General features: G+C 41.4%; 1 protein-coding gene across 5 annotated transcripts in view; it reads left to right on the forward strand.

Moving 5' to 3' along the window:
• Positions 1-27,287, forward strand: part of PHF20 (PHD finger protein 20) — a 122,052-nt gene that overhangs the window by 62,070 nt on the left and 32,695 nt on the right. For 4 of the 5 annotated variants that reach the window (XM_008149663.3, XM_028157820.2, XM_054723646.1 and 1 more), the window contains one exon: positions 19,216-19,494. The exons of the other annotated variant lie outside the window; for it this stretch is intronic. In XM_008149663.3, coding sequence (XP_008147885.2) covers positions 19,216-19,494 — 279 coding nt within the window. The remainder of the gene's footprint in view (positions 1-19,215; positions 19,495-27,287) is intronic. 5 annotated transcript variants of the gene reach the window in all.

Raw genomic sequence — 27,287 nt, forward strand, 5'->3', positions numbered from 1 at the left:
TGTCCTCTGGCCTCTATTATTTCTGACGGGCACTTAGTGATCATTTATATCAATGTTTCCTTGTTTGTAATGTGTTGTTTCCTTTTTGGCTACCTTCAGGATTTTTCTCTTTATCTTTGTTTTTCAGCAGTTTGACGTGTTTAGGTTTGTTTTATTTTTGTACTTTGTTTTTCAGCAGTTTGACATATTTAGGTTTGTTTTATTTTTGTACTTAACCTGCTTGACTTTCAGTTGAGCCTGATCATCAAATTTGAGCCATTATTTCTGTGAATATTTTTTTCTGTTATTCTCTCTTCTACCTTGTGGATTTACATTAGACTTTTGTAAATATGCTATGTTAGACCTTCTGGTTAACGTAGCAGATTAGTTCTTTGAAAATAGTGTACTCAGGTATTTACTCCTGGATCATCCATGGTTCTATTAGGTTGGTCTTTTGTCCCACTGGGTCAGAGTGTTGTGCCTTAGTCATGGATGCAAGTGATCTCCCTTTTCTTGTTGAGTCTCCTCTCTGTGGCAGAGATCCTCTCTTCCCAGCCTGCTTTTCTGTCATGTGGGGGAAATTATTAGAATTAATGTACAAATGAGGTGGAAATTTAATCTCAGAGCTTAGTTGTCAGTTTTGGTAGGGAGAGCTCTAGATGAGCGGTTGCCAACCTTTTGGACCTCATGGACCACCAGTGGTCCGCAGACCACTGGTTGGCGACCGCTGCTCTAGATGACAGCTATATCCCTTATAACTCAGCAGACTAAGCTCTTAATTTTGTTATCTTAAAGGTGGAGTTATATTAGATATCACTGGAAATTGGCAATGAATTATTCCTACACCTCTAGAAAATAGGCTGTGTAGATGAGAGGAGTGAGGAGATTAGGTTAGAGGCTAAACCCAGTGCCTGTTTTTTTCTTGTTGTTAATCCTCACCCGAGGATATTTTTCCATTGATTTTTTTCCTTTTTTTTTAAAAAAGAGAAAGTGGAGGGGCGGAGGGATGGGGAGAGAGAGAAACATTGATGTAAGAGAGACACATTGATTGGTTGCTTCCTGCATACTTCCTGACCGGGGCCAGGGGTTGAACCTGCAACCTAGGTATGTGCCCTGGGCCTGGAATCGAACCCAAGATACTTTTGTGCTTGGTCCGACACTCGCCTGTTTTGAAGTTTATGTATTTTGTGGGGTCTTGAGCTACCTCTTTCCAAAAGACACACACACACACACAAACACACACACACATGCACCCACGCACACACGCACACATGCACACACACACAATATTTGTCTTTGTTGGTTAATTTAGCAGTGTCTCTGGTTTGTGTAGAGAATAGAAATAAGGTAAAGTGAGGGTGGGACAGGTGAGTCTTGGGAAAGGAAGATGGAAAAATTTTATATATTCTTTTGCTCTTTTAGATTGCACAGAGGATTTTCTAGGAAATGATATTGAAACCACTGCCTGTTTTTTAAAATTTGTCTTATTAATTTTTATTGATTTCAGAGAGGAGAGGAGAAGGAGAGAGAAATAGAAACATAAATGATGAGAGAGAATCATCGATCAGCTGCCTCCTACACGCCCCACACTGGGTATCGAGCCAGCAGTTGGGGCATATGGCCTGACCGGGAATCGAACCGTGACTTCCTGGTTCATAGGTCGACATTCAACCACTGAGTCACGCTGGCCAGGCCCCACTGTCTGTTTTCCAAGATAATTTTTAGTAATGATAGAGGTCAGATTATCGTGAGCTTGTGCTGGGAGGAATAAATGCAGCAAGGAACCTATTACTGAAGTAGGCTCTAAGCTTTTTGCTTTCATGACTTAAAAGCCAGAGGAGAATGGAGTTGAAATTGTTCCACTTGGGTAGGCATTTGTTTATGATGTAAAACAGAAATTAGAATAGATGCCCTGAGAAGTTCACTCATCTCAGATTATTCTCTAAATGTGGGCCCCAGCCTAATGGACATTCACAGATAGCCAGGACTAGTTGAAAATGGGCCGCAGTCCATTCATTCATTCTTTTTTTTTTTTTTTTTAATCTTCACCCAAGGATATTTTCTCCATTGATCTTTGGACAGAGTGGAAGGAAGGGAGGGGGAAGAGAGAGGAGAGAGGGAGAGAAACATCGATGTGAGAGAGACACATTGATTGGTTGTCTCCCGCTCATGCCCCAACCAGGGCCAGGCATTGAACATGCAACTGAGTATGAGTCCTTGACTGGGAATTGAACCAGAGACCCTTTGGTCTGTGGGCCAATGCTCTAACCATTGAGCAATCACCCAGGCCCATTCATTTATTTTAGTCAACAAATATTTAGCAAGTGCCTACTAAGCTCTAAACTCTCATCTAAGCTGTCTTATTTGTGAATATTCTACCTGAAACACAAAATAAACAAGAGAGAAGATCTAGCAGAAGTATAGGTTCAATCAATAAATTTTAAAAAAAACTAAGTACATGTTAGAAATGAGACTTTAAAAAATATATATATATTTTAAATTTCTTTATTGATTAAGGTATCACATATTTGTCCTCGTCCCCCCATTCCCATCCCACCCCCCTCCCCACACATACCCCCACCCCCCTGTTGTCCTTAACCGCCAGTTAGGCTCATATGCCTGCACACAAGTCCTTTGGTTGATCTCCCCCTTTACCCCCACCCTTCCCTACCCTCCCTCTGAGGCCCGACAGTCTGATCCATGCCTCCTTGTTTCTGGGTCTGTTCTTGTTCATCAGTCTATGTTGTTCATTATTTCCCCTAGATGAGTGAGATCATGTGCTATTAGAAATACACTTATAAGAACCGAAAATGAGACAAGCAATAATGGTTATGGTGACAGGCAAATGAATCAGTGTGTAGTGAGTTTCTTTCTGGGCCAACAGTTCTTTTGAGACCCAATTTCAATGTCCAACAGTTCCTTAAAAAATATATATATATATTTTTGATTTTTTTTTACAGAGAGGAAGGGAGAGAGACAGAGAGTCAGAAACATCGATGAGAGAGAAACATCGATAGAAACATCGATGGTAGAGAGAAACATCGATCAGCCAAAAATATATATATTTTATTGATTTTTTACAGAGAGGAAGGGAGAGGGATAGAGAGTTAGAAACATCGATGAGAGAGAAACATCGATCAGCTGCCTCCTGCACACCTACTACTGAGGATGTGCCCGCAACCAAGGTACATGCCCTTGATCGGAATCAAACCTGGGACCTTTTAGTCCGCAGGCCGACGCTCTATCCACTGAGCCAAACTGGTCAGGGCAGAAATGAGACATTTTGCCATGTGGTCTAAATCAGCGATTTTCAACCTTTTTCATTTCATGGCACGCATAAACTAATTACTAAGATTCTGCCAAACACCAAAAAATATGTCTTTTGCCAATCTGACAAAAATTTGTATAATTTTGATTCCTTCACACCGGATGGCTATTGTTGTGTTAGCTGTTGTCATTCTCTTATTTGAGAATCTAAGGGAAAAGAGTCAGTGCTCATGACTAAATAGTTTTTTTAAAATATATTTTATTGATTTTTTTTACAGAGAGAAAGGGAGAGAGATAGAGAGTCAGAAACATCGATGTGAGAGAAACATCGATCAGCTGCCTCCTGCACATCTCCTCCTGGGGATGTGCCCACAACCAAGGCACATGCCCTTGACTGGGATCGAACCTGGGACCCTTGAGTTGGCAGGCCGATGCTCTATCCACTGAGCCAAACCGGTTAGGGCCATGACTAAATAGTTTTAAAAATTCTTGTGGCACACCAGTGTGCTGCTACACACGAGTTGAAAATCACTGGAGTAGATCAATGATTCTAACCCCTGGAGTCTTGATGTGTTGTCAGTTATAAACTGAATAGGAAGTTATTTGTCATTAAAGTATCAAAAGTTTACAAGTTAATTACTTTTAAATTAACTAGTAATGTATATAATAGTATTTTCAAATGATTTATTTTTAAATTAACCAGGTCAGATTTAGTGTAATGCTATAGTGGTTTAGCTTCATACATTTGAGTGGAAGGGTCATAAGGTTACAGTCATTGTAGTTTGGGAAGTTGTGGTGTCAGTGATCTACCATCAGACATATGCTCTGGTGAAAAATTGGTTGAGAATTCATTTTTCCAGGGATTAGAAAGATGAATGAGATATCTGGACAGTCCCCTTCTAGGTTTCTCAGTCCAGAGGAATGAATAAAACTGCAGGAATCAGTAACACAAGAGAGAAAGTAAGATGGTGTCATGAGCAATACTTAGAAGACTGACAATGATAATATCTGTCTGAAAGTTGAACTCAGGACTTGCTTGTTGAGCCCTTACTATATGCCCAGGAGCTCTGCTAACTGTTGAGTATACTAAGATGAATGTGTGTTCTTGGTCTTAGTATGTATTAAAAACTGTTTGGATATAACTGGGAGAGAGATGATGTTTAGGTTGATGCTTTGGAGGCAGGGTGAAGAAGGTAGCACTTGTGCAGGGCCTCAAGGATGAATAGCAGTTAGGCATTTGGAGGTGGACATTGAGCAGCGTCAACAGCATAATCATAGGTTCTTTTCTGAGACTGTCAGGTGTGCTTTCTGACTTAATTGTAGGCTTCCTGAGTGAGTTGAGGCTGAGCAGGTTAGTTACTGCCAAACCGAGGTCAGTTGCTTTGAGGCGTTTATGGAACTACTGAAAATGCAGAATAGGGGAATAGCCCTGAAATGTTCACGTAGCTCTCTTGTGTTGGTATGGTTGCTTTAGTCCTATGTAGCTATTCTGTGGCCTTAAGGTATTTTAAAGTATTTTTTTCTTAATTGTTTGAAAATAAATTGCAGATTTTTTTACCCTTAAATACTTCGGTGTATATTTCCTGAAAGCAAGGATATTCTTACCCTGGCTGGGTAGCTCAGTTGGTTAGTGCATTGTCTCGATATGCTAAGGTTGTGGGTTCAGTCCCCAGTCAGGGCACATACAAGAATCAACCAGTGACTGCAGAAATAAGTGGAACAAATCGATGTTCCTCTCTCCCCTCTCCCCCACCTCGCTTCCCTTCCTCCCTCTCTCTCAAATCAGTAAAATAAAAAATCAAAGAAGGGGCATTCTCTTACATTACCACAGTGTAATTACCAAAATCAGGACCTTATTTAAACTTGGCCAGTGATTTTACTGTTACCTTTACCTCATTTATGGAAGTGGTCTTGTCTTCATTTAGTTACTCTTTTGATAACTTGTTTTTTTTATATTCATGAATTTGAAAAATCCAGAAAAGTACAAGAATAGTAAAACTTAACATTTATGTCTCCCTCTGCCCAGATCTATTGGTATTTGGCCATGAGATCCTTTTGCTGACCTGCAGTGGGTCTGCTTTTTCTGGCCACCTACTACCTCTCCAACTTCATCTTTCCTCATTCTCCTTCTTACTGAGTCTGCCCCAGCCACATGGCCTCCTTGCTATTCTGCAAGCACAGTAGTTACACTCTCACCTTTTATTCAGCACACTTTTATTCCCAACCAGAGCAAATAGACCCATTGGAACAGTAATTTCATCAGCTAAGTAGTTGGTAATATTTAATTCATTGGCTCATTCATTCAACAATTACTTGAGCAGTATTTCTTATATACCAGAACTTTGAGGGGGGAGAGGAAAGCTGGAGGTGGTTAGGAAAACACACAAAATGAATAACTTATCTCCTTGACTTCAAGGAGGCACTATAAGACTGGATTGTCCTGGATACTTCTGGTTGGTAAATGGTGAATAGCATTATTGGTTGTTCATTGCCCAGCTTAAATATTTCTAATTTGCCATAATGTTGACTACTATTCTTTCCAAACAAAATTTCAAGTTAGTCCAATTTTTTGATGCTGTGATTCTTTTCCCAAGATTTCTGCTGGATATGGGAATTTAAAAACTCAATATATATGGCCAGATAAAGAATGTTTTAAAAATGTGAAAAAGTACTTTAATATGTTTTCTAAGGTTTTAAAGGGAAATCACTTCAGTTTCTCATTAATTTTCATCATTGAAAAACATAACAGAACTTAAGGTCATCCCAGACTTTGTGGATGTAGTATGGTCATCATTTTTGAGTCATAAGGTGACAACAATGAAGATTTTGTTTAATGTTAATTTTAAAATATATATATTTTTATTGATTTCAGAGAGGAACAGAGAGGCAGAGAGAGATAGGAACATCAATGATGAGAGAGAATCATTGATTGTCTGCCTCCTGCATGCCCCCTACTAGGGATCGAACCCATAACCCCAGGCATGTACCCTGATGGGAACCTTTACCTCCTGGTTCATAGGTCAGTGTTCAATCACTGAGCCACAGTGGCTGGGCTAATGTTAATTTTTAAATGATATTTAATTTTTTACAATCAAAATGCTAAGGAATACTAATGCTTTTAAAAATTTTTATTTATTCATTTTTAATGTATTTTTACTAGATGCCTGATGCACGAAAATTCGTGCAAGAATGGGCCTTCCTTCCCTTGGCTGCTGGCACCGCCTTCACTCCGGGCTAGAGCGGCCTTTCCGCCTTCCCACGCTGCCCAGAGGCCCTGAGCGGCTGGGGCGGTGTGGAACGCCCTGGCTGCTCAGTGCCTGCGTAATCAAATTAGCCCACCATCTTTGTTGGGTTAATTTGCATACTCACTCCTGATTGGCTGGTGTGCATTGCGAAGGTACGGTCAATTTGCATCTTTCTCTTTTATTAGTGTAGATTGATTTCAAAGAGGAAGGGAAAGGGGGAGAGAGATAGAAACATCAATGATGAGAGAGAGAATCATTGATTGACTGCCTCCTGCATGCCCCCCACTGGGGATCTAGCCTGCAACCCTGGGCATGTGCCCTTGGCCGGAATCGAAACCTGAGACCCTTAAGTCTGTCCACTGAGCCAAAACGGCTAGGGCAATACTAATTCTTTATAAGTACTAGTTCTTGATGAATTTTCATAACTACTCTCTGAATTAAGGCTTCTTATTTTTTTGTGTTTCTTCTTCCTCCTCCTCCTCCTCCTCCTCCTCCTCCTCTTCTCTTCCTCTTCCTCCCCCTCCTCCCCCTCCTTCCCCTCCTCCCCCTCTCCTCCTCCTCATCCCCCTCTTCCTCTTCCTCCTTCATCTTTATTGTTGAGAGTAATACAGATACCCCCTTTTTGGGACCCCTATTTTAAAGTGTTTTATAAAGGGTCATTTTGCTGTTTCGCCAATACATGCTAGGAAAAGTTAAAAGCCCTCCCTTTATAGCCTTCTCACCCTAGAACTATATTACAATTTGGCGCGTGGCTTTCCATCCTTCCAGATATGGTTCTGTGCATGTATCAACATACTTATAGCTTTTAAAAAACACAATAATAGACTCATATTCTTATATTACTCAGTGGCTTGCATTTTTATTTATGTTATTCTTCCATGTTAGTTCATATCTTCTTTCACAATTGCATGTAATTTATTTTATTGTGTAGTATTCCAAAAATTTATTTAACTTAACTATCCTCTCCTGAAAGACATTTAAGTTATTTCTAATTTTTCACTATTAAGTCTCCCTTTTTTTAGGCAAAGAGCCTAATATTTGCCAAGGAGTGATTTAGCCAGAGTTGTACACTTCCTAGATGGCTGGTGTGGTGATGCATGGTCTCTGACCCCCATCTTCCAAATGAGTGCCTAAATGCCATCTGATGAGATGCTGGGTGCTTTGTAAATCAAGTTCCTGCCTGAGGGAAGTTGTACAGTATGTGATGCTCTTGGGGAAGTTGTACAGTATGTGATATCCTCCCACTGCTCTTTGAAGCAGTGTGTCCACTCTGAGTAAGAGGCTTATTAGTAGGGTGGCCAGTCCTGAAGACCAGTATGTGGTACAAGTGATGTCAGTTCCAGACATGGTGGTGCCTTTGGAATTCTTTCATTTGAGTGGGGAAGGAATTTTTTAATTTGATCTGGAAGTTGAATGGTGTTACTGGTGTTCCTTTTGGAACAGGGCTTAGTGGTGAGTACAGGATGATCCAGAAAGATTGCTGGGAGAGAGGGGGGAGGGGGTTGTTGAAAACTCATTCACCAGGAATGTGTTTTGTAAGTAAGCAGGAAGGAGGGCAGTATCATCATCAAGAACATCTAGCAAGGCCCCTTGAGGCTAGGATACTGCTGGATTAGTCATTATTTAGTAATTTCTGTCCCGAGCTGGTGCCAGTCTTGAAATTTCTAACTTGGGATGGAGTCATCATCTGAGAAATCAGTGTGAAGGAGGTTCTTGGGCAGCAGGAGGAGGAGCTGGGGAAGGCAAATCTAGTCCAGAGCAGGAGAGGATTAACTGCTCCAAAAGCAGCTCTGGCATTTGGGGCAGCTTTGCCATCTTGTGGAATAAATGCTCAGTGATTTTTGTGAGGGCTTAGTGCAGACATTTGCAGTCCAGGGGATAGGCTTGGCAAGATTGTTTTCCTCCTATTTACATATTCTGTGGCCTCAAATTTTTTCCTGCATATATGTTTTCCCTGCATATACTTTTAAGATTTTTTTGCAGTCCAGGGGATAGGCTTGGCAAGATTGCTTTCCTCCTCCTTACATATTCTGTGGCCTCAAATTTTTTCCTGCATATATGTTTTCCCTGCATATACTTTTAAAACACCTTTAAGAAGTTTTTATTTAGAAATAATTTCAGACTTATAACGAAGTTGCAAACATAGTACAAAGAATTCCTGCATACCTTGGAGATATTGAGGTTTGATTATAGGCCACTGTAATAAAGCAAGTAAAGCAATGAAGGGAGTTGTGATCTTTCTTCTTGTGGAGAATCTTGCCTTCAGTTTGTAAGAAACACAATATTCTCGAAATTGAATAAAGCAAAGCTCAGTAAAACGAGTTATGTGTATATATCTTCAATCAAATTCCCTACTTGTTAGTAATTTACCATGTTTGCTTTATTATCATTTTTGTGTTTTTTCCCCCCACTTAAAAAAAAAAAAAGTCTTTATTGTTGAAAGTGTTACATATGTCCCCTTTTCCCCCATTGACTTCTTCTAGCCTGCCCCTGCCCCAGGCCTTCACCACCTTATTTTTCTGTGTTTTTTTTTAAAGTATTTTTTTCTGAATTGTTTGCAGACAAGATGCAGACCTTTACCCCTCAATACCTTAGTACATATTTCCTAAAAAATAAGGATGTTCTCTTACATTACCACCATATAATTATCAAAATCAGGATCTTGTTCCAACTTTATCAGTTGTCACAATAATGCCCCTTATAGCAGAAGTGGGAAAACATTTTTTTTTTCCTTCTGGTCAGGATCTAATACTGGATGACACATTGTATTTAATTGTCATTTTAAAAAGTCTCCTTTCATCTGAAACAATTCTTCAGTCTTTCATGACCTTGACATTTCTGAAGAATGTGATATTCTTCAATTTGGGATTTTCTGATTTATCCTCATGATTAGTTTAGGTCAGCGGTTGCCAACTGGTGGTCTGCAAGGTCCGAAAGGTTGGCGACCGCTGGTTTAAGCAAACCTTTGGAACAGCGGTTGCCAGCCAGTGGTCCGTGAACCACTGGTGGTCCATGAGGTCTGAAAGGTTGGCGACTGCTAGTTAAGGTTATTCATTTTTAGCAGAAATACCATGTAAGTAACATGTCCTTTTCAAGTGTGTTGTATCAGGAGGCACATGGTATCTGTTTTTCCTATTTATTGGTGATGTTAACTGTGATCACTTGTGTAAAGTAGTAGTTACCAGGTTTCTCTACTGTAAATCTATTATTTTTTCTTTTATAATTAAAATTTTTCTTGTGAGAGGTTACTTTGAGACAATGTAAATATCTCCTTTCTTTATTAAATGTTCACCTACTATTTTAGCATTTATTGATATTTCTTGCTTGAAACACCTTTAATTATGATGGCTGCCACATGGTGATTTCCAACTCTCATCATTACTTCTACATTTATTAGTTTGTATTCTCTTGCAAGGGAGAGATTTCCCTTCTTTTTTATTTGTTGTATTTATTTATATCCACATGGACTGATAGATTCTTACTTTGTTCTATGGGCTGTAATCAGTTTCTGTCGTTAACTTATTTTAATAACCCATATTGACTTATATTTGGCCAGTGGGAGCCCTTCAAACTTGTTCCTGTTTCTTCTCTTCTTTGAGCATTTATTTCCTTTCTGGCATAACAAATTGTTTAAAGCTCATCTTGTAACTTATCCAACCCTGGATTCAGCTATTTCTCCAAGAAGTTCTCTTTCTTTTAAATGGGGAATTTTGAAACCAAGATCTGGGCGCTGTGTGTGCTCATTGTTCCTAGGGTAAACAGAGAAAATGTGCAAGTTCCTCTTTATCACCTGCCATCCTAGCCCAAGCCTCTCTCCAGAGGTAACCACTGTCAACAGTTAGATTTCTATCCTTCTGGTTTTCTTTCTGTGCATTTTTATATCTTCCTCTCCTCTCACCCCCCCTAACCACCCATGGAGTTGTGTACCGGGCAACTTCCTGTTTTCACTTAATAATATATCTTGAGATTACTCATATCAGTAAGTACAGAGCTACTTCATTCTTTTAAGTGGCTGATTAGAATTACATAATTCCGACTTCTCATAAATTTTTTTAACTGCTTCTCTGTGAACATTTTTGGATTATTTTCCTTTTTAAAAAAATATGTTTTTATTGATTTCAGAGAGGAAGGGAGAGGGAGAGAGAGATAGAAACATCAAAGAGAGAATCACGCCCTCTACTGAGGATCGAGCTCGCAACCCAGGCATGTGCCCTTGACCAGAATCCAACCCAGGATCCTTCAGTCCACGGGTTGATTCTCTATCCACTGAGCCAAACCATCTAGGGCTGGATTATTTTCTTTAAGCAATTGACTGGACTTGCTGTGAATATTTAAATCTGTTCATGTTTTTCATTTATTGCTTTTGTTATTTCAAAGCTGAGAAAGTTATTCCTTCACAGACCTGAAAAATGTTTTATTCATTATAGTATTTGAAGTACATGTCAAAAAAGTTTTAACTACTGGGTTCACATGGTATCATTGCTGACTAGAATACCAGCTGTATTAGAGGTTGGTGCCGAGCGAACACAAAACAATGAGAAGTAGCCCTTATCTAACTCTGGCTGGAGAAGTGACAAATAATAGGATCCAAGAGCATATCCAAGGTGCTAAAGATGGGGTGCAGCAGATAAGTCATTTGTGCCAGGAGTTGATGGCATGTGATCCCTGAGAGCCAGGGCCACCTGGACGCCTTTCTGCATGTGGAGTGAGCTGCGTCTGGATGGAAGTGAAGACTTGGCTGAGCCAGGGAAGAATGGCAGGGAGAGGGCACAGCCTGAGCAGAAGTATGAGCTGTGGGAATATGAAGCAGTTGCTGGGGCTAGCAATGGGCTAGGGCAGATGCTGAGGCCTTAGTTTGAATTAATGGGAGATGAGTTTAGAAAGCAAGACGGTACTTCGATTGATATGGGATTAGAATGCCAGACTGAGTATTACCAATCAGACTGAATATCACCATCATAGTCATCTAACTGTGAGGTTTTGAGGTACTAGCGAATATACAAAAAAGGGTGTGTGTGTAAATAGGACATTTATTTCTAAGCCAAGTTTCAAGAAATATAGTTTAAAAACCCTTTTTAGTATAAAAGTAATGTATGCTTATTGTAAAAGGGAAAGTATAAAGCATTAACCAAGTATATAGAAAATGAGAGGGCTTCCAATCCTACTCTACATTATCTTATTGCTATCTATATATATAAAAGCCTAAGTGACTGTTAGGACCAAACGATCAGAACGACCGGTCGATCAGTCGCTATGATTCACAATGATTACCAGGGGGCAGACACTCAGTGTAGGAGCTGCCCCCTGGTGGTCAGTGCACTCCCACAGCCAACATCCCATGGTCCCCACCCCCCCACCCCCCTGCTGGCCAACCTCCCGTGGCCCCTTTTCCTGGCCAGCCAACCTCCCTTGGCCCCTCCCCCACAGCCGGCCAATATCCCACGGCCCCATCCCCCAGCTGGCCAACCTCCCGCAGTCCCTCCCCCCTGCCGACCAGCCCCCCAGATAGGCCTCTATTGCCAGCCAGGCCAAGGGAACCCACCCGTGCATGAATTCGTGCACCGGGCCTCTAGTTTAACAATATTACAATAAGTATAATGGCTTAAAACATTTATTTTCTCAGTTTCTATGGGTGAAATCAGGCACAGCTTAACTGGATCCTCTGCAAGGCTGCAATCAAGGGATTGGCCAGGGCTGTGTTCTCATATGAAAATTCTGTTGGGGAAGGATCTGCTTCCAGGCTCACATGGTTGTTGGCAGCATTCCGTTCCTTGCAGGAAGTCAGACTGAGGGCTACAGTTTTTTTGCTGGCACTCTCAGTTCCTTGCCACATGGGCCTCTTCATAGAATAACTCACAACATAACAGCTTGTTTCATCCAGTTAGCAAGAAAGTGTACCTACTAGTAAGATGGATGCTACAATCTTATATAACATAATCATGAAAGTGACACTGTCACCGTTGCCTTATTTTATTAGAGGCAAGCTACCAGTCAGTCCTTCCTACACTCAGAGTGAGGGGATTTATACATGGATGTGAGCACCAAGAAGCAGGGATTATTAGGAGACCTAGTCTATCTTCCACAATCACCACCAAAAAAAGCAAAAATAAAAGTGAAGAAAACATTCCTCAGGGTTACTATTCTTAAAATGAAATTTAAATCTGTGTATTATTTTTCTCTGTATAGTAGTAATTTGGAATAATAAAGAGCAAAGGGTGATTGTTTGGATTTTGAGCCTGGGAGCCAGAGAGAGCTCTATGCATTGCCAAACAAAAATATGTTAAATATGAGGAAGAGTACACAGTATTTAAATGGTAATATCATAAGCATTTGCAAATACTGATTTCCATATTGCTTTCTAAAATAGGAATAAATTGTTTTCTACTCCAAGAGTAATTTGATTACCCCTAGTTTTTGACCCAGGCTTTCATAAGAATTTAATGTCTATATTTTTTGCCCTGTGTCCTAGTAATTGCTTCCATTTTGACAGGGACTGTAGTATCTCAAGAGTGGATGATGTCCCTTAACTGGTGCCACCAGTGACACATGTTCCAAATGAACTTCCTCCCCTTGGAAAATACATACCTGTGAGTGACACTTTGGACTTATGTATACAGTGGCCAGCAGGACTTATGGAAACTTTGGACTTATGTAAACCAGTGGCTCTCCCAGTTTCTTGACTATGCTTCCACCACCCTGTTTGTTTTGTCACAGGAACACCTTTCTGGGGAGGAGCATAATGTGAAAAAGTAAAAGAATTTTGTTGCTTTTTCTACTGTGAAAATAATATGGCCATTATAAACACATTAGAAAACATGGAGAAGTAGAGTTCTCTGGGGTCTCTTTTATAAGGGTACTAATCCCATTTATAACCTAATCACCTCTCAAAAGCCCCTTCTCCAAATACCATATTTGGGATTAGGCTTCAACATATAAATTTTGGGAATCTATAGTGTTATCATACCAGGTATATCTTTATTTCAGTAGATAGTTTGACCATATCTCTCTTGAAATCTATCTGTGGACAAGAAGGAAATAGATATATGAATGTGTTGGTGATCTGCATAGATGAAATTGAATTGGCTCAGGCAACTCTACCCACAGTGTAGTTTAATTGATTAGTGTCAGCCTAAAATCTATTCCAAAGGCAGTCCTCAGTTCTGTCCTACTGGATCTTTATCAACAACTTGGCAAAACACCTAAGAATGTATGGGATTACAGAATCGAGGGTTATAAAATTATTGGAATAAAATAATCAGATGGAGTTTAATATGGGTAAATGTAACTTCCAATATATAGTTTGACAAAACTGTTTGGGGAACATGGAAATACACTTTAATCCATGTTTTAAAAAGACAACACAGAGTTCAGAGTTTTAATGGCCTAAGCTTGGTACTCCTTAGCATTAGTATAATGTGATTTTTTTTTTTTAAATCTTTGGCTGCATTTGTAAAAGTAAGATGTCCTAAAAGGTGGGGATTATAATACCACTGGTTTATAGCAGGTTTTGGATTTCACATTTTTAGAAGGATGTGGACAAAAGTGAGTGCTTACTAGAATGATGTGTCTCCCAGACAGAGCTTATGAGTGCTGGTCAAAGGGATGTTTTATTTGGTTGATAATTATAACAGCTGTTTCCAGCTATGTTCCATAAATGAGAAGCCTATTTTCTAAGATGTATTTATATTAGAAACTAGAGGCCTGGTGCATGAAATCGTGAATGGGTGGGGTCCCTCAGCCTGGCCGGCAATCAGGGCCAATCGGGGCCTTCTTGCCCAGTCCCGATTGGGACCGATCCCCAGAGGGAGGGACCACGGGAGGTTGGCCAGCTGGCCAGAGGGAGGGACTGCAGGAGGTTGGCCGGCCGTGGTAGGTTCGCTGTGGGAGTGCACTGACCACCGGGGGCAGCTCCTGCATTGAGCGTTTGCCCCCTGATGATCAGTGTGCAACATAGCGACTGGTGGACCAGTCGTTTGGTCGACCAGTTGTCACGGTCGCTTAGGCTTTTATATATATAGATGGCCTGCTTTGGGCCAAGTACATGCTATTTATAGCCCTCTCTCTAGCGCTTTGAAATAGGTGTTACTATTACCTTTATAGATGAGAAACTGAATAATCAGAATATTTTAAAAATGTGCACAGCTTATTTATACAACTAATGAAGGGTAAAGTTGACTTTAAAATTGGCCATTTCCATTATATAGCATAATGCCTCTGGCATGAGCATGCACTGAAGGTGGGAGTGGTAGTGACTTCTCTTCTTCTGCTTATAAACAGGTTAATTCCTGAAAGGCTATTCATAAGTTACATTTGTTCACAACCCAAAATAGTACTCTGTAGTAATAAGACACTTAAATGCCAGATACTTTTCTAGGATCTTTGCATGTAATTTATTTAATTCTCACAACTCAGTGAAGTTATCATTATTATCTCCATCCTGCACATGAGGAAACTGAGGCAGGAGTAAGTAGAAGACTCGGGATTTAAACCAGGTTGTCCAGCTGCAGAGCCCACTTTTTTTCTTTTTTTTTTAATTCTCACCCGAGAATATTTTTTCCATTGATTTTCAGACAGAGTGGAAGCGGCGGGGGCGGGTGGGGGATGGGGGGAGAAAGAAAGAGAAAGAAAGAACATGGACGTGAGAGAGACACATCAATTGGTTGCCTCCTGCAAGCACCCCAACCAGGGATGGAGAGTGAACCTGCAACTGAGGAATGTGCCCTTGACCAGAAATTGAACCTGCAGCCCTTCAGTCTTTGGGCTGACGTTCTAACCATTGAACAACCTGTATATTTTCTCAATCTTTCAATATGTTTTATTGATTTCAGAGAGGAAGAGAGAAGGAGAGAGAGAGAGAAACATCAATGATGAGAGAGAATCATCGATCGGCTGCCTCCTGCATGCCCCTTATAGGGGGTTGAGCCCACAACCTGGACGTGTGCCCTGACCGGGAATCTAACTATGACCCTCTGGTTCATAGGTTGACTGTTAACCACTGAGCACACTGGCTGGGCTATATATATTTTTAAAATATGTTTTTATTGATTTTTAGAGAGAGAGGAAGGGAGAGGGATAGAGAGATAGAAACTGAGAAACATCAATCAGCTGCCTCCTACATGCCCCCTTCTGGGGATCGAGCTCACAACCTGGGCATGTGCCCTGACTGGAATCAAACCAGGGACCTCTTGGTTCCTGGGTTGAAGCTCAACCATTGAGCAACACTGGCTGGGCAGTAATTTTTTATAAAATTGGTTCGAAGTTCTTATTTTCAACTCTTTTTTCATATATATAGACTTTAACATTTTTATTTAAAAATTATTTCATTTACATATAATTGGTATATTATTAGTTTAGGAGTTGAATATAGTGATTTGACATTTTATGCCTTACAATGTGATCATTCCACTAATTCTAGTAATCATCTGTCACTGCAAACCTATGACTATATTGTAGGCTATATTCTCCTTTACCTTTTTCACTCATCCCCATCTTCCTTCCCTCTGGCAACTATCCCTTTGCTCTCTGTTTCTGTGTGTGTGGTTTTTTTTTTTTTTTTTAGATTTGTATTAAGTGAAACTATAGTATTTATCTTCCTACTGACATATTTCACTTGGCATAATACCCTCTAGGTCCATCCATCCATGTTGTCGCAAATAATAAGATTTCATTATTGTGTAATATTTCATTGTTTATATATACCAAATCTACTTTATCCATTCATTATATTGATGGACACCTAGGTTGCTTCCATATCTTGGCTGTTGCTGCAATGAAAATAGGGGTGCATATATCTTTTGAAATTAGTGTTTTCATTTTATTCAGATAAATACCCAGAGGTGGAATTGCTGGGTTGTATGGTAGATCTATTTTTAGTTTTTTGAGGAACTTTATACTGTTTTTCGTAGTGGCTGCACTAATTTGCAGTCCTATTAACAGTACACTAGGGTTCCCTTTTCTCCACATCCTCGCCAAAACATTATTTGTTGATTTTTTTTATGGCAGCCATTCTTTCTAGTGGGAGGTGGTATTATTTGCATTTCCCTGATGATCAGTGATGTTGAGCATCTTTTCATATTTCTGTTGGCCGTCTGTATGTCTTCTTTGGAGAAATGTCTCTTCATGTCCTCCGTTCACTTTTGGATTGTTTATTTTATTTTTTGATATTAAGTTGTATGAGTTCCTTATATGGTTTGGATATCAACCCCTTATTGGATATATCATTTACAAATATATTCTTCCATTTAGTAGGTCCTCCTTTTGTTTTGTTGATGGTTTCCTTTGCTGTGGAGAAATTTTTTAGTTTCATGAAGTTCTATTTGATTATTTTTGCCTTTGTTTTTCTTTTTTGGGGGGACATAGCCAAAAACATATTACTCAAACTGATGTCAAATAGTTTGCTGCCTATGTTTTCTTCTAGGAGTTTTATGGTTTCAGGCCTTACATTTAAGTCTAATCCACTTTGAGTTTATTTTTGTATCTATATATATAAAAGCCTAAACGGCCGTTATTGGTCGACCGGTCGCTGTGATGGGCACTGACCACCAGGGGGCAGACACTTAATGCAGGAGCTGCCTCCTGGTGGTCAGTGTGCTCCCACAGCGGGAGCGCCACTCAGCCAGAAGCTGGGCTCATGGCTGGCGAGTGCAGCTGTGGTGGCGGGAGCCTCTGCTGCAGTGCTACTGAGTGGTGGCAGCAGGTGTAGCGGGGCCAGGATGAGTGGGAGTGGCGTGGTGCCCAGCCCTGGCTCAGTCTCCTCCCTGGCCACCTGCCACTTGGTGCACTGCTACATCCCGCACTGCTACAATACGACATCCCCTGAGGGGTCCCAAATTGCGAGAGGGCGCAGGTCAGGCTGAGGGACCCCTCCGGTGCATGAATTGGTGCACCAGGCCTCTAGTATGGTATAAGAGAGTGGTCCAGTTTATTTTTTTTTCTTGTCATGTATCTGCCCAGTTTTCCCAACACCACTTGCTGAAGGTCATTTTCAATTCTTAAAATTTTCTTAAGTTCAAAGATGTTTGTATTTTAGCATTCTTCTTTTTCTTTTTAAAGCATTCTTCTTTTGCATTATAAGTAAATTTTCACAAATGTGAAAATAAGTAAATTTTCACAAATGCAAGTCAAAAGATGGTGGCGTTTACTTGAACTTGGCTGCTCTCGTCCTCAGGTGGGGCAGTCAGTAATGCTCTCTGATCTCAGACCTTAGCTTTGTTTCCATAGTGGTAAGTGGAGTTGTCTGGAATGATTTTTTAAATACTGTCATATAGAAAAGGAATTATTAGGCTGAACCATAGGAAATGGCCAATATTAGCCTTTTTAATCCTACAAAATAATGTCAAGTTTATATGGTTCAACCTAATAGGTCCAAAAGGAGGAAATTCGAGAGAAACCATTTGTATTTGGTTTTAAGAAAGAATTAAATAAGGAAGAAAGAAAGAATTTTAGAATATAGCAGAGGTTAGAGTTTTTAATTTCTCTACTGATATGCTTGTTCTATAGTATTAGTTTGAGAAGTATGTATTCCATTTTACTTTATGTTACTTTTTCTTCTCTTAACTGCATCTAACTGATTTGAGCCTCTTTCTTATATCTCTTGTCTGGATGGAAAATGATTTTAAGGAGTTCTGCTTCGGGATGTGTGTATATAATTTTTTACTTGTTTGAATTGCCTATATAACAGCATCCATCAGCTCATCAAGCCTACCAGTTTTGCAATCATACCCTAGTGCTCCATAGAGTATGATTTAGATTGAGTTTAAGGATTTAAAAATTTATTTTGATTATGGAATGTACTTCAGAAAGTAATCATATTTATGAATTTTTAGCACACTATTTGCTTCTAGTGGAACTTGTATCATTCATTGCATTTAGGAAAAACTTGTTTCACTCAAGAGAGCATATTCTTGAGTAACCTATTCTGTAGAGGTATGGCTTGAGTTTAAGGTGATTGCTCTCATCAAGTGAGGGCCCTGAAGGGAGTCCTCAATAAACAGATTTTCTAACTTTTGAAGGCCTTGTGACAGCTTTATTTTTTGTCACTGATACATGATAGACCATTGCCTTCTGTTTGTTTTTTTCTAGGGGGTGGGGGTCAAACTTTGTCTCTTGAATTTGATCATTGAGCCCTCTAAGTTCTCCTCATGCCTTCCAGCTCCATTCAGTTGTTTGTTTTTTTATAGTCTCTGAGCCCTTTTGATGAAACAAAGTACATGGTAGTGAAATCTCAAAAACATTCTATACTAAAACCTTTGTAACAGTTACACTGTCCTTGTGTAAAAACTGCTGTAAGATCCCTTAGGTGTATAAAGAGATCCCACTAGAAGAATCCCTAGTTCTGTCCACACAAATTGCTACTGGAATGCTGGTGAATCTGAGTCTGGCCCAATTCATGAGTGACAAGTGCTGGGGTGGGATCCTGATTTTTGTTTTTAGGATTTTCCCTTCTTTTCCAAAAGTCTGAAACGCTGAGAACTAGGGCAGCTTCAGAAAACAACAGCATGTTGATCTCTTCTTTCAAAATGTGAATTACAGTTGAGTCTCTGTTATTTACCCTAAAGTTCTATTCCTTCTCTCCAAACAGTAATCATTGGGAGATAATGGCAGTCTGATTGATATCTCCAGCTACATATGCATGCTATTCTTTCACTTTCTATTTCATTGTGTTAATGTGTGTATTGTAACAACTAGTATAAACACAAGGGATCTTTGTGTTTTTTTTTTCTAGTAACAAATACTTTTAAGAAAACAGGTGATATTGTGACATCTAAAGCACCAGCTGTCGACCTAGACCACAAATTTAGGTGCAAGGTTGTGGATTGTTTAAAATTTTTCCGCAAAGCCAAGCTGTTGCACTATCACATGAAGTATTTCCATGGAATGGAGAAGTCTCCAGAGCCAGAGGAGAGCCTAGGAAAGAGGCATGTCCAAACAAGAGGTTCTTCAGCTTCAGATAGGGCCAGCCAGGACAGCCTGACCAGGAAGCGAGTCTCTGCCAGTTCCCCAAGTAAGTATTTTCATTCTGTGTTGTATCTGTATCATGGAACACTCTGCTGCTCAAGTCTCAGTGGTTACATTTCTAACATAGAAAGCAGGTGTTGATATGGTCCAATTGAGTACCAAAAGATTGAAAATGACAAGTGATCCTCAGGGATTGCATTATGGGGGAAGCAGAAATACCTAACTCATTCTTACCTCAGCCTCTTGCTGTTCAAGTTACCCTGAGAAAGTCACTTAGCCTGTGAAGGCTTTTGGTATTTCCAGTATGAAGTAGGGACAGTCAAGGAAAGGGAACTTCTTCCAGAGCCAGCAGGAGAACTTGTGCTCAGAACAGCATGGCTGCAGTCATCCCATCCCCCATCCCTGCCTGCAGGACAGAGGAACAAAAGAACTAAAAGATGATATGTGATTTTCCTGTGTGGTCAAAATGTGAGTCTTGATTTTATGATAATTGCAACTGAAAATGTTTCACTATAGCATTGTTTATTTTGCATAGACACTACCCTGGTGGTAGTAAGGGCTACCATAAAATCTCATGCTCATGTTTTATTACAGAGAACCTTCTTGGAGATTTCTTCTGAAACTTACAGAAATTGAAAAATTACATTTTTTCTGGGGAATTGCAGGAGAATTACTGAGTTTTCAGTAAATTCTACAAGCTTACTGGCTTTTTACCTAAAACTGTAACATTATTGTATACTAGAGGCCCGATGCACAAAATTAGTGCAAGAGTAGGCCTTCCTTTCCCTGGCTGCCGTCATCGGTTTTCCTCTGACACTCGGGACCCGGAATTCCCTCTGGCCTCCAGCAGATACCTGGAACCCAGGCTTCCCTCACAGCCCCGGCTTCATCCAGAAGGTTGTCCAGTGTAATTAGCATATTACGCTATTATTATTATAATATTTAGCTTATAGCTTACCCATTAAAATACATAGGTATTCCATGGCATGTGAAACTCCTGGGGCATCTGACAGCATGTATAAAATCAGGTTTCAGGACAGTAGGGCAGGGTCATGCAGACTAAGGTGGTCCCTTGACCCTGTGTACGAAACCAATAGACAGGTTGTTACTATTTGGTATAATTAAGAAACCTATGTGATTGAGTTCCTACTTTTATTTACTGCTCTTGGATCTCAACTATATATATAAAGAGCCAGGGTCCGTAACGTCCAAAATGACCAAACGGATGACCAAACATTGGAAGTCAGTCCTGCAGTCAGTGCTGTGTTGCCGTGGTGACCCAGCACTGACTGCTGTGCTGTGGGCGCCGTGGCGACCCAGCACTGACTGCTGAGGGGGCTGCAGATCAGGCCCAGAGAGAGACCTGGAGAGAGGCCTGGAGAGAGAAGCAGGGTCTGATCCCTAGCCTCTGTGGCAGCTGTTGATCAGCCCTTGCCTCTCTTTCTCTCTGGGCCTTGCCAGCAGCTACGGGGCTGCTGATCAGCCCCGCCTCTCTGTTCAGGCCCAGAGATAGGCCCAGAGATGCTGACTGGCATAGAAATCGACTGATCAGAACCAAATCTTGGTGAACTGTGAGGAGCCAATGGCTTCCTAGGAGGTGGAGCTTTTGATGCTGACTGGCATAGAAACTGACCAATCAGAACCAAATCTGGGTGAACTGTGAGGAGCCAATGGCTACCTAGGAGGCGGAGCTTTTGACACCGACTGTAATAGAAACCGACCAATCAGAACCAAATCTTGGTGAACTGTGAAGGTAGAACCTAAGGTGGCGACTGAGGAGGGGTTTTAAGGGCAACTGCCGTTTGGTGTAAGGTTGTAAGAAGTCAGTTCAATTTTTTAATGACTGGTTTGGCAGTATAGTGCATATGGCTGGCTATCAGTCCAGATATAGGGATTATGTATTTTTGTCTGCCAAGAGCATCTCCTCCTGCTAAAAAAGGCTTTTCCCCCATTTAAGCAATCCTATCTTATATAATCTATACTAATAAAAGGGTAATATGCTAATTAGACCAGGTCGACCGGACATCTGACTTCCTTCCAGACAAAGCCATGGTGGTGGGGGCCGAGGCAGAGGCAGATAGGGGCAATCAGGCCGGCAGGGGAGGGCAGTTGGGGGCGAGATCAGGCCGGCAGGGGAGGGCTGTTGGGGGCGAGATGAGGCCAGCGGTGGGGGTGGGGGCAGTTGGGGGCGATCAGGCCAGCAGGGGAGGGCAGTTGGGGGCAACCAGGCTAGCAGGGGAGGGCAGTTGGGGGCGAGATCAGGCTGGTAGGGGAGGGCAGTTAGGGGTGATCAGGCCAGCAGGGGAGGGCAGTTAGGGGCGATCAGGGAGGCAGGCAGAGGGGTTAGGGGCAATCAGGCAGGCAGAGGGCAGTTAGTGGCTATCAGGCAGGCAGTCAGGTGAGTGGTTAGGAGCCAGCAGTCCCAGATTACCGCCCCCCCCCCCCCTTGCACGAATTTTGTGCACTGGGTCAGTAGTATTAATATAAAGTAAGTCTTCACTTTATGTCGTCAGTAGGTTCTGTGACTTTAAGTGAAACAATGTATAATGAAGCCAATTTTTTACCATAGGCTAATTGATCTAAATAATTAAATCCTGCCTCTGCCACTAACCAGCAGGAGCCTCTGTTATTATAATCTGTGAACCCAGGTCAGTAGACATGTTCATGCTGCTGGCTATCAATGAGAGCAAACATAGCAGGGTATTCAGGAGATTCCACAGGCCCTAGCGCCCCAGAAGGCACCCCCTGTTCCAGGCATCTCCTCTTACTTTTCTCCCATCAAGGCCTCTGACCATTTCCTCACTGTTTTGCTGGTACTTGACTAATCTGATAACTAAATTTCTTAAGTTTTGAAAGAATAAAACCAGCTTAATAGCTCACTTGTATTTTTGGCATATCTAAGTTTCACCTCAGAATTCTAAGAAAACCCTTATCTTTAGGAGTAGAATTTCAGACATTTGAGGGGAGTTCAGCTGGGGAGATGTTTCCGGGTGAGACTCTGACACCAGGCAGCCTGTGTCCTGGTTTACAGGCATTGTGAACTTGACCTTATGCTTAAGTGGAAAACAGAATATTAAAGAATTTGTGTTGCTTGGGGATAATTACTGTAAAAAAAAATACCCTCCTTATGCTGAGTGCTCAGATTATGACCAATGGAAACTTGGGTTCTAATAGTTTTCTCAGAGGGAGATTCCTGACCAGAAAACTCTGCAAAGATGATTTTTGGTGTAACCCCTCAATTTTCCTGCCAGTAATGTTGAGTGGGAGAAGCTATTCTGTTGAGTGGGAGAAGCAGTTCTGGTCTGAGAGTCCAGAGACTGAGTCTTTTTAAATATATATTTTTATTGTTTTCAGAGAGGAAGGGAGAGGGAGAGAGAAACATCAGTGATGAAAGAGAATCATTGATCGGCTGCCTCCTGCACACCCGCTACTGGGGATGGAGCCTGAAACCTGGGCATGTGCCCTGATCACCAAGGCCTGCTGGTTCATAGGTTAATGCTCAACTACTTAACCACATTGGCTGGGCCAAAGACCAAATCTTAGTAGCAGTCCTGCTATTGTCTACTTGTGCTCTCAGCTCATCACAGATCTGACTTCCTTGTTTCTGAAGTGATGAGGTAGGACTAAGTATGAACAAGACAAGGACTTTTCATATGGGTACAAAAGCACGTGAACAGATACAGTGAAAAGGGCTAAGTCCAATGTCAGGGACATATAAAGTACTGTGGGAACACAGATTCAGATTTTGCCTATAGAGCAGGGTGAGATGTTGAGAGAAGATGACATTTGAGTTAGCTTTAAAGGGTATGGGTAGGTAAGGGTTGGACCAGAAGTCAGAGGAATAGGAAAGGCATCCCTGTGCTGGGAACAAGCAGAGCAAAGGTTTAGAGTCATTGAGGACAACAAACTGTCATGATAGTCAGTCCCTAAAGTGCCCTTCTGACTCTTGCTTTCAGATGTTCCCTCTTCCCTTTAGTCTCATAAGTGAATTTGGAAGGTCAGTGTAGATTTACTTTTCCAAATGAGGTTTCTTACAGTACTAGAATACATTTAATAAATTCTCTTCAGGGGCAAGTTTAGGCTTCCTTGGTACTGTATTGGGTTTGTTTCTGCATATGTGAGTTCAGTCCAGAGTAGAGGTTTGGCTCACAAAGAATATTCTAGGACAAAAGGGAACCTTTGGTTCATGTTCTCACTCTGAATAAATCTTAGCTTTAGGCCAGAATGAGCCTTTGGGCAGTGGGCGCTTCTTTGTCACCATCTGCACATTTTTTCTTGTGGTATTAGACTGGCCTTCTCATAGGGACTAGTGCTTTTTCCTTTAATGGAAGAGAGTAATATGAACTTAATTAGGGTATAGATTACTATGTCAAAGTAGTTGGCTTTAACAAGACAGGTTTATTTCCTTCTCTGGTCAGACTGCAAGCTCCCACAGTGGCTCTATGAAATTGTCCAGGACTAGCCTTTTCCTCATTGTTCCATCAGGCCTAAGGTTAAGGTGTTGCTCTCCTCTGCATGATCCAGAATTGCTTATCATCTTGCCTGTCTTTTAGCTGCTGGGAAGGGAAAGGGAGGGCATGCTTCTTTCTTTTAAGGGCACAACCCAAAAGTACCACAATCACTTCTGTTCATATCCCAAATATGTGTACCTGGCTGTAACTCTGTCCGGGGAAGCTGGAAAATGTACTCTTTTCTTGTAGAAGAAGTGGAGAAAAGGGTATTGGAGAATGCATAGTAGTCTGTGTCATATGAGCTACAGTAGAAAAATATAGGGCTTGAGGGAGAGATTTATTGGAGGGCCATTTTGGGCTGATGTCTGGGTGGGATGCCTGGTGGGGGATGATGGGAGATAAAGCTGGGAGAGTAGACATGGTGAAATGATGGTGTTAGGTCGTGAGCATCACTTCCTCTGATAGGCAATGAGAATCTCTCCAAGAGCATACACACTTCTACTATGTCCTTGAGCTGCCATCCCCTCGTGCAGATCAGGACATGCTCTAGTCCAGTGATGGGCAACCTTTTGAGCTTGGTGTGTCAAACTTCGCCAAAAAACTGAGCATAACTCGGGTAGTGTGTCACTTTGAGGAAAAAACATTATTTCGCAAATGTTTCATCCTCAGGAGCAGCAAATGTTTCATCCTCGGTGTCATCAGAAATGGCTACGCGACACGCGTGTCATAGGTTCGCCATCACTGCTCTAGTCACTGCTTGTGTCAGCTGTGTGGCCATGCTCTGTGGTATACAAGCCGTTCTCCCATAGGTGAGGGTGATATTCTTTCCTCTTCCCTCCTGGAAGCAGCAGTTTGCTGCCCTTCTTCTGTCATAAGTTAGTGATGATGTGATGGAGAAATAGGGAGCAGCCCTGGCTGGGTGGCTCAGTTGGTGGGAGCATCCTCCTTACACCAAAAGGTTGCAGGTATGATTCCCAGGCAGGGCACATACTTAGGTTGCAGGCTTGATTCCCAGTCAGGGTGTATGGGAGGCAACCAATCGATGTTTCTCTCACATTTATGTTTTTCTATCTTTCTCTAAAATCAATAAAAACATATCCTGGGTGAGGATTTTTTAAAAAGCTTAAAAAAAAAAAAAAAGCAAGCTGTGTGTACACAGGGAGCAAGAAGGGCCCTGGTGTTTCTCCTGATGGGTGCCTGCAGCCTGAGGAAAGGACAATGGCTATCTTGGAAAAGCCGTGCCCTACTCGGGGGACAAGCTGTTCTCTGATATAGAATCCTGGCAGGAAGTTGTTCTATCCAGCTGAGTCTGGGCATTTGGGAAGAAGCTCTGTAGCCAGGTTACAGGTTTTGTGGATCCCGGAACAATTGGTCAAGCTGTCTGGAGAGAGAACTGATAGCAGACGGCACCACTTTCTGGGCAGACAGTATCGCAAGCAAGATAATAACAGCTAACTTTTGAGTACTTGCCATGTGCTGGGCACTGTTTCAAATTCTTCACTTGTATTGTCCTATTTAATCCTCAAAACAAACTCTATGAGGCAGGTCCTATGGTTTCCACTTTATAGATTAGAAACTGAGGTGCAGATGAAATGGATTAACTTGAACCACTATCTATATATCTATCAGGTGGTGGAGCCATGATTTGAATCTAGTTGCAGAGCCCATACTCTCATTTCTAGGCTCTGCTGTCTATTAGGACTCAAGGGATGGAAGCTCTGCCTATGGTCACCTTCTCTGCCCCTGTTCCTCAAGGACTTACCTGGGTTGGTTTAGTCCCAGCTGGGCAACTCTCCCTGTGAACTCTGCCACCTAAGGCCACATATGACTTCATAAGCTTTAGCTAGAAACCAAGATGCGCCTCTGAAGGCTTCTCTCTTCCCTTTGTGTTCAGAGAACATGGGCTTCTCTAGAACAGTTCTAAGAATCTTTTCTTTTTATCCTCATTGTTTGCTCCTCTAATTAAAACCTCAGGGAGGACTCTCTGAAACTTAATGTGACCATGTTTCTGACGAGCTGCGACACTTGGAATACTTTTAGTTATAAGTAACAGGAAACCCAGGTTGAATCGACTCCGTAATAAAGGAGCTGTGTTTAGCTCATGCACTAGAGAAGTCCAGGGAAGGTATTGCTCCAGGACTATTGGTTGATGACCTAGTGCAGTGATGGGCAACCTTTTGAGCTTGGTGTGTCAAACTTCGCCAAAAAACTGAGCATAACTCGGGTAGTGTGTCACTTTGAGGAAAAAACATTATTTCGCAAATATTTCATCCTCAGGAGCAGCAAATGTTTCATCCTCGGCATGCGGCCACCTCAGCGGCCGCATGTCATCAGAAATGGCTATGCTTGTCAGTGCTGACACGCATGTCATAGGTTCGCCATCACTGACCTAGTGTCTTACTATCTCACCTGTCACTGCTGTTTTCAGGTTGAGTACCTTTGTTATAGGATGGTAGCCCATAACATATGCTGCTTCATTCAAATCTAACAAGAGGGTAAGAGCTTTTTACTCTTTTAATAAGTGTTGGACCAGAGTCCAAAGTTTGGGTCAGATTAGTCCATTCCTGTTCCTGCCTTATGAACCAGTTGGCCTAGGTTCAGATTATCTAAGGCTATCACTGTGACAAGGGGCAGGGGATTACTCTTATTGGTTTAGCTCAATGTGGAGTCATTTCTGTCCAAACCCCTTAAATGCTACACAATGAAGTAAGGGTAGGGGAGGTTATGGAAGATACCCACAATGTCTGCTACATTAGCAAGTACTAAGTGAGCAAAGAAACCTGCACAGTCAAGGAAGGGGTGGTTGTGGTGTTGAACTATAGAGCAGCTCCATGCCATGTGCTCGTTTCCTATTACAGGGCCCTGAGTTCATCTTTTTCTGTACACCAGTTTATGTGATTTTGCAGCTTCTCTGAATTTCACTTCTTCCTCTGCAGCGTAGTAATAATGTTATGGTATAGCTGTATTTTATGCAAAATTGAAGTTTAAGACTTTGAAGTGTGTGATACTAAAAAATCTTATCTTAATGTACAAAATTTGAATTAATGCAAATCCCAAGAAATTGAGAAAACTCATCAACCACATGATTTCAAAGTCGGTAGGCCAATGAGAGTGTGTTTATTATACCTTCATTTTATGGGAACATTAGTCAGGAATTATGTGAGTTTGAATAATATGGGGTCTTCAGGAATCCCTTGTATGGAATGAGTTGCCCCATCCTTCTCTTACTGCCTTTTGCTGGTTTCCCTAAAGGATGTGATGCTGTTTTTGTTTTATATTTTTATTGCTTTCAGAGAGGAAGGGAGAGGGAGAGAGATAGAAACATTAGTGATGAGAGCAAGTCATTGATCAGCTGCCTCCTGCATGCCCCCTACTGGGGATCGGGCCT

This window comes from Eptesicus fuscus, chromosome 12 (assembly GCF_027574615.1).
Source record: "Eptesicus fuscus isolate TK198812 chromosome 12, DD_ASM_mEF_20220401, whole genome shotgun sequence".
Lineage (NCBI taxonomy): Eukaryota > Metazoa > Chordata > Mammalia > Chiroptera > Vespertilionidae > Eptesicus > Eptesicus fuscus.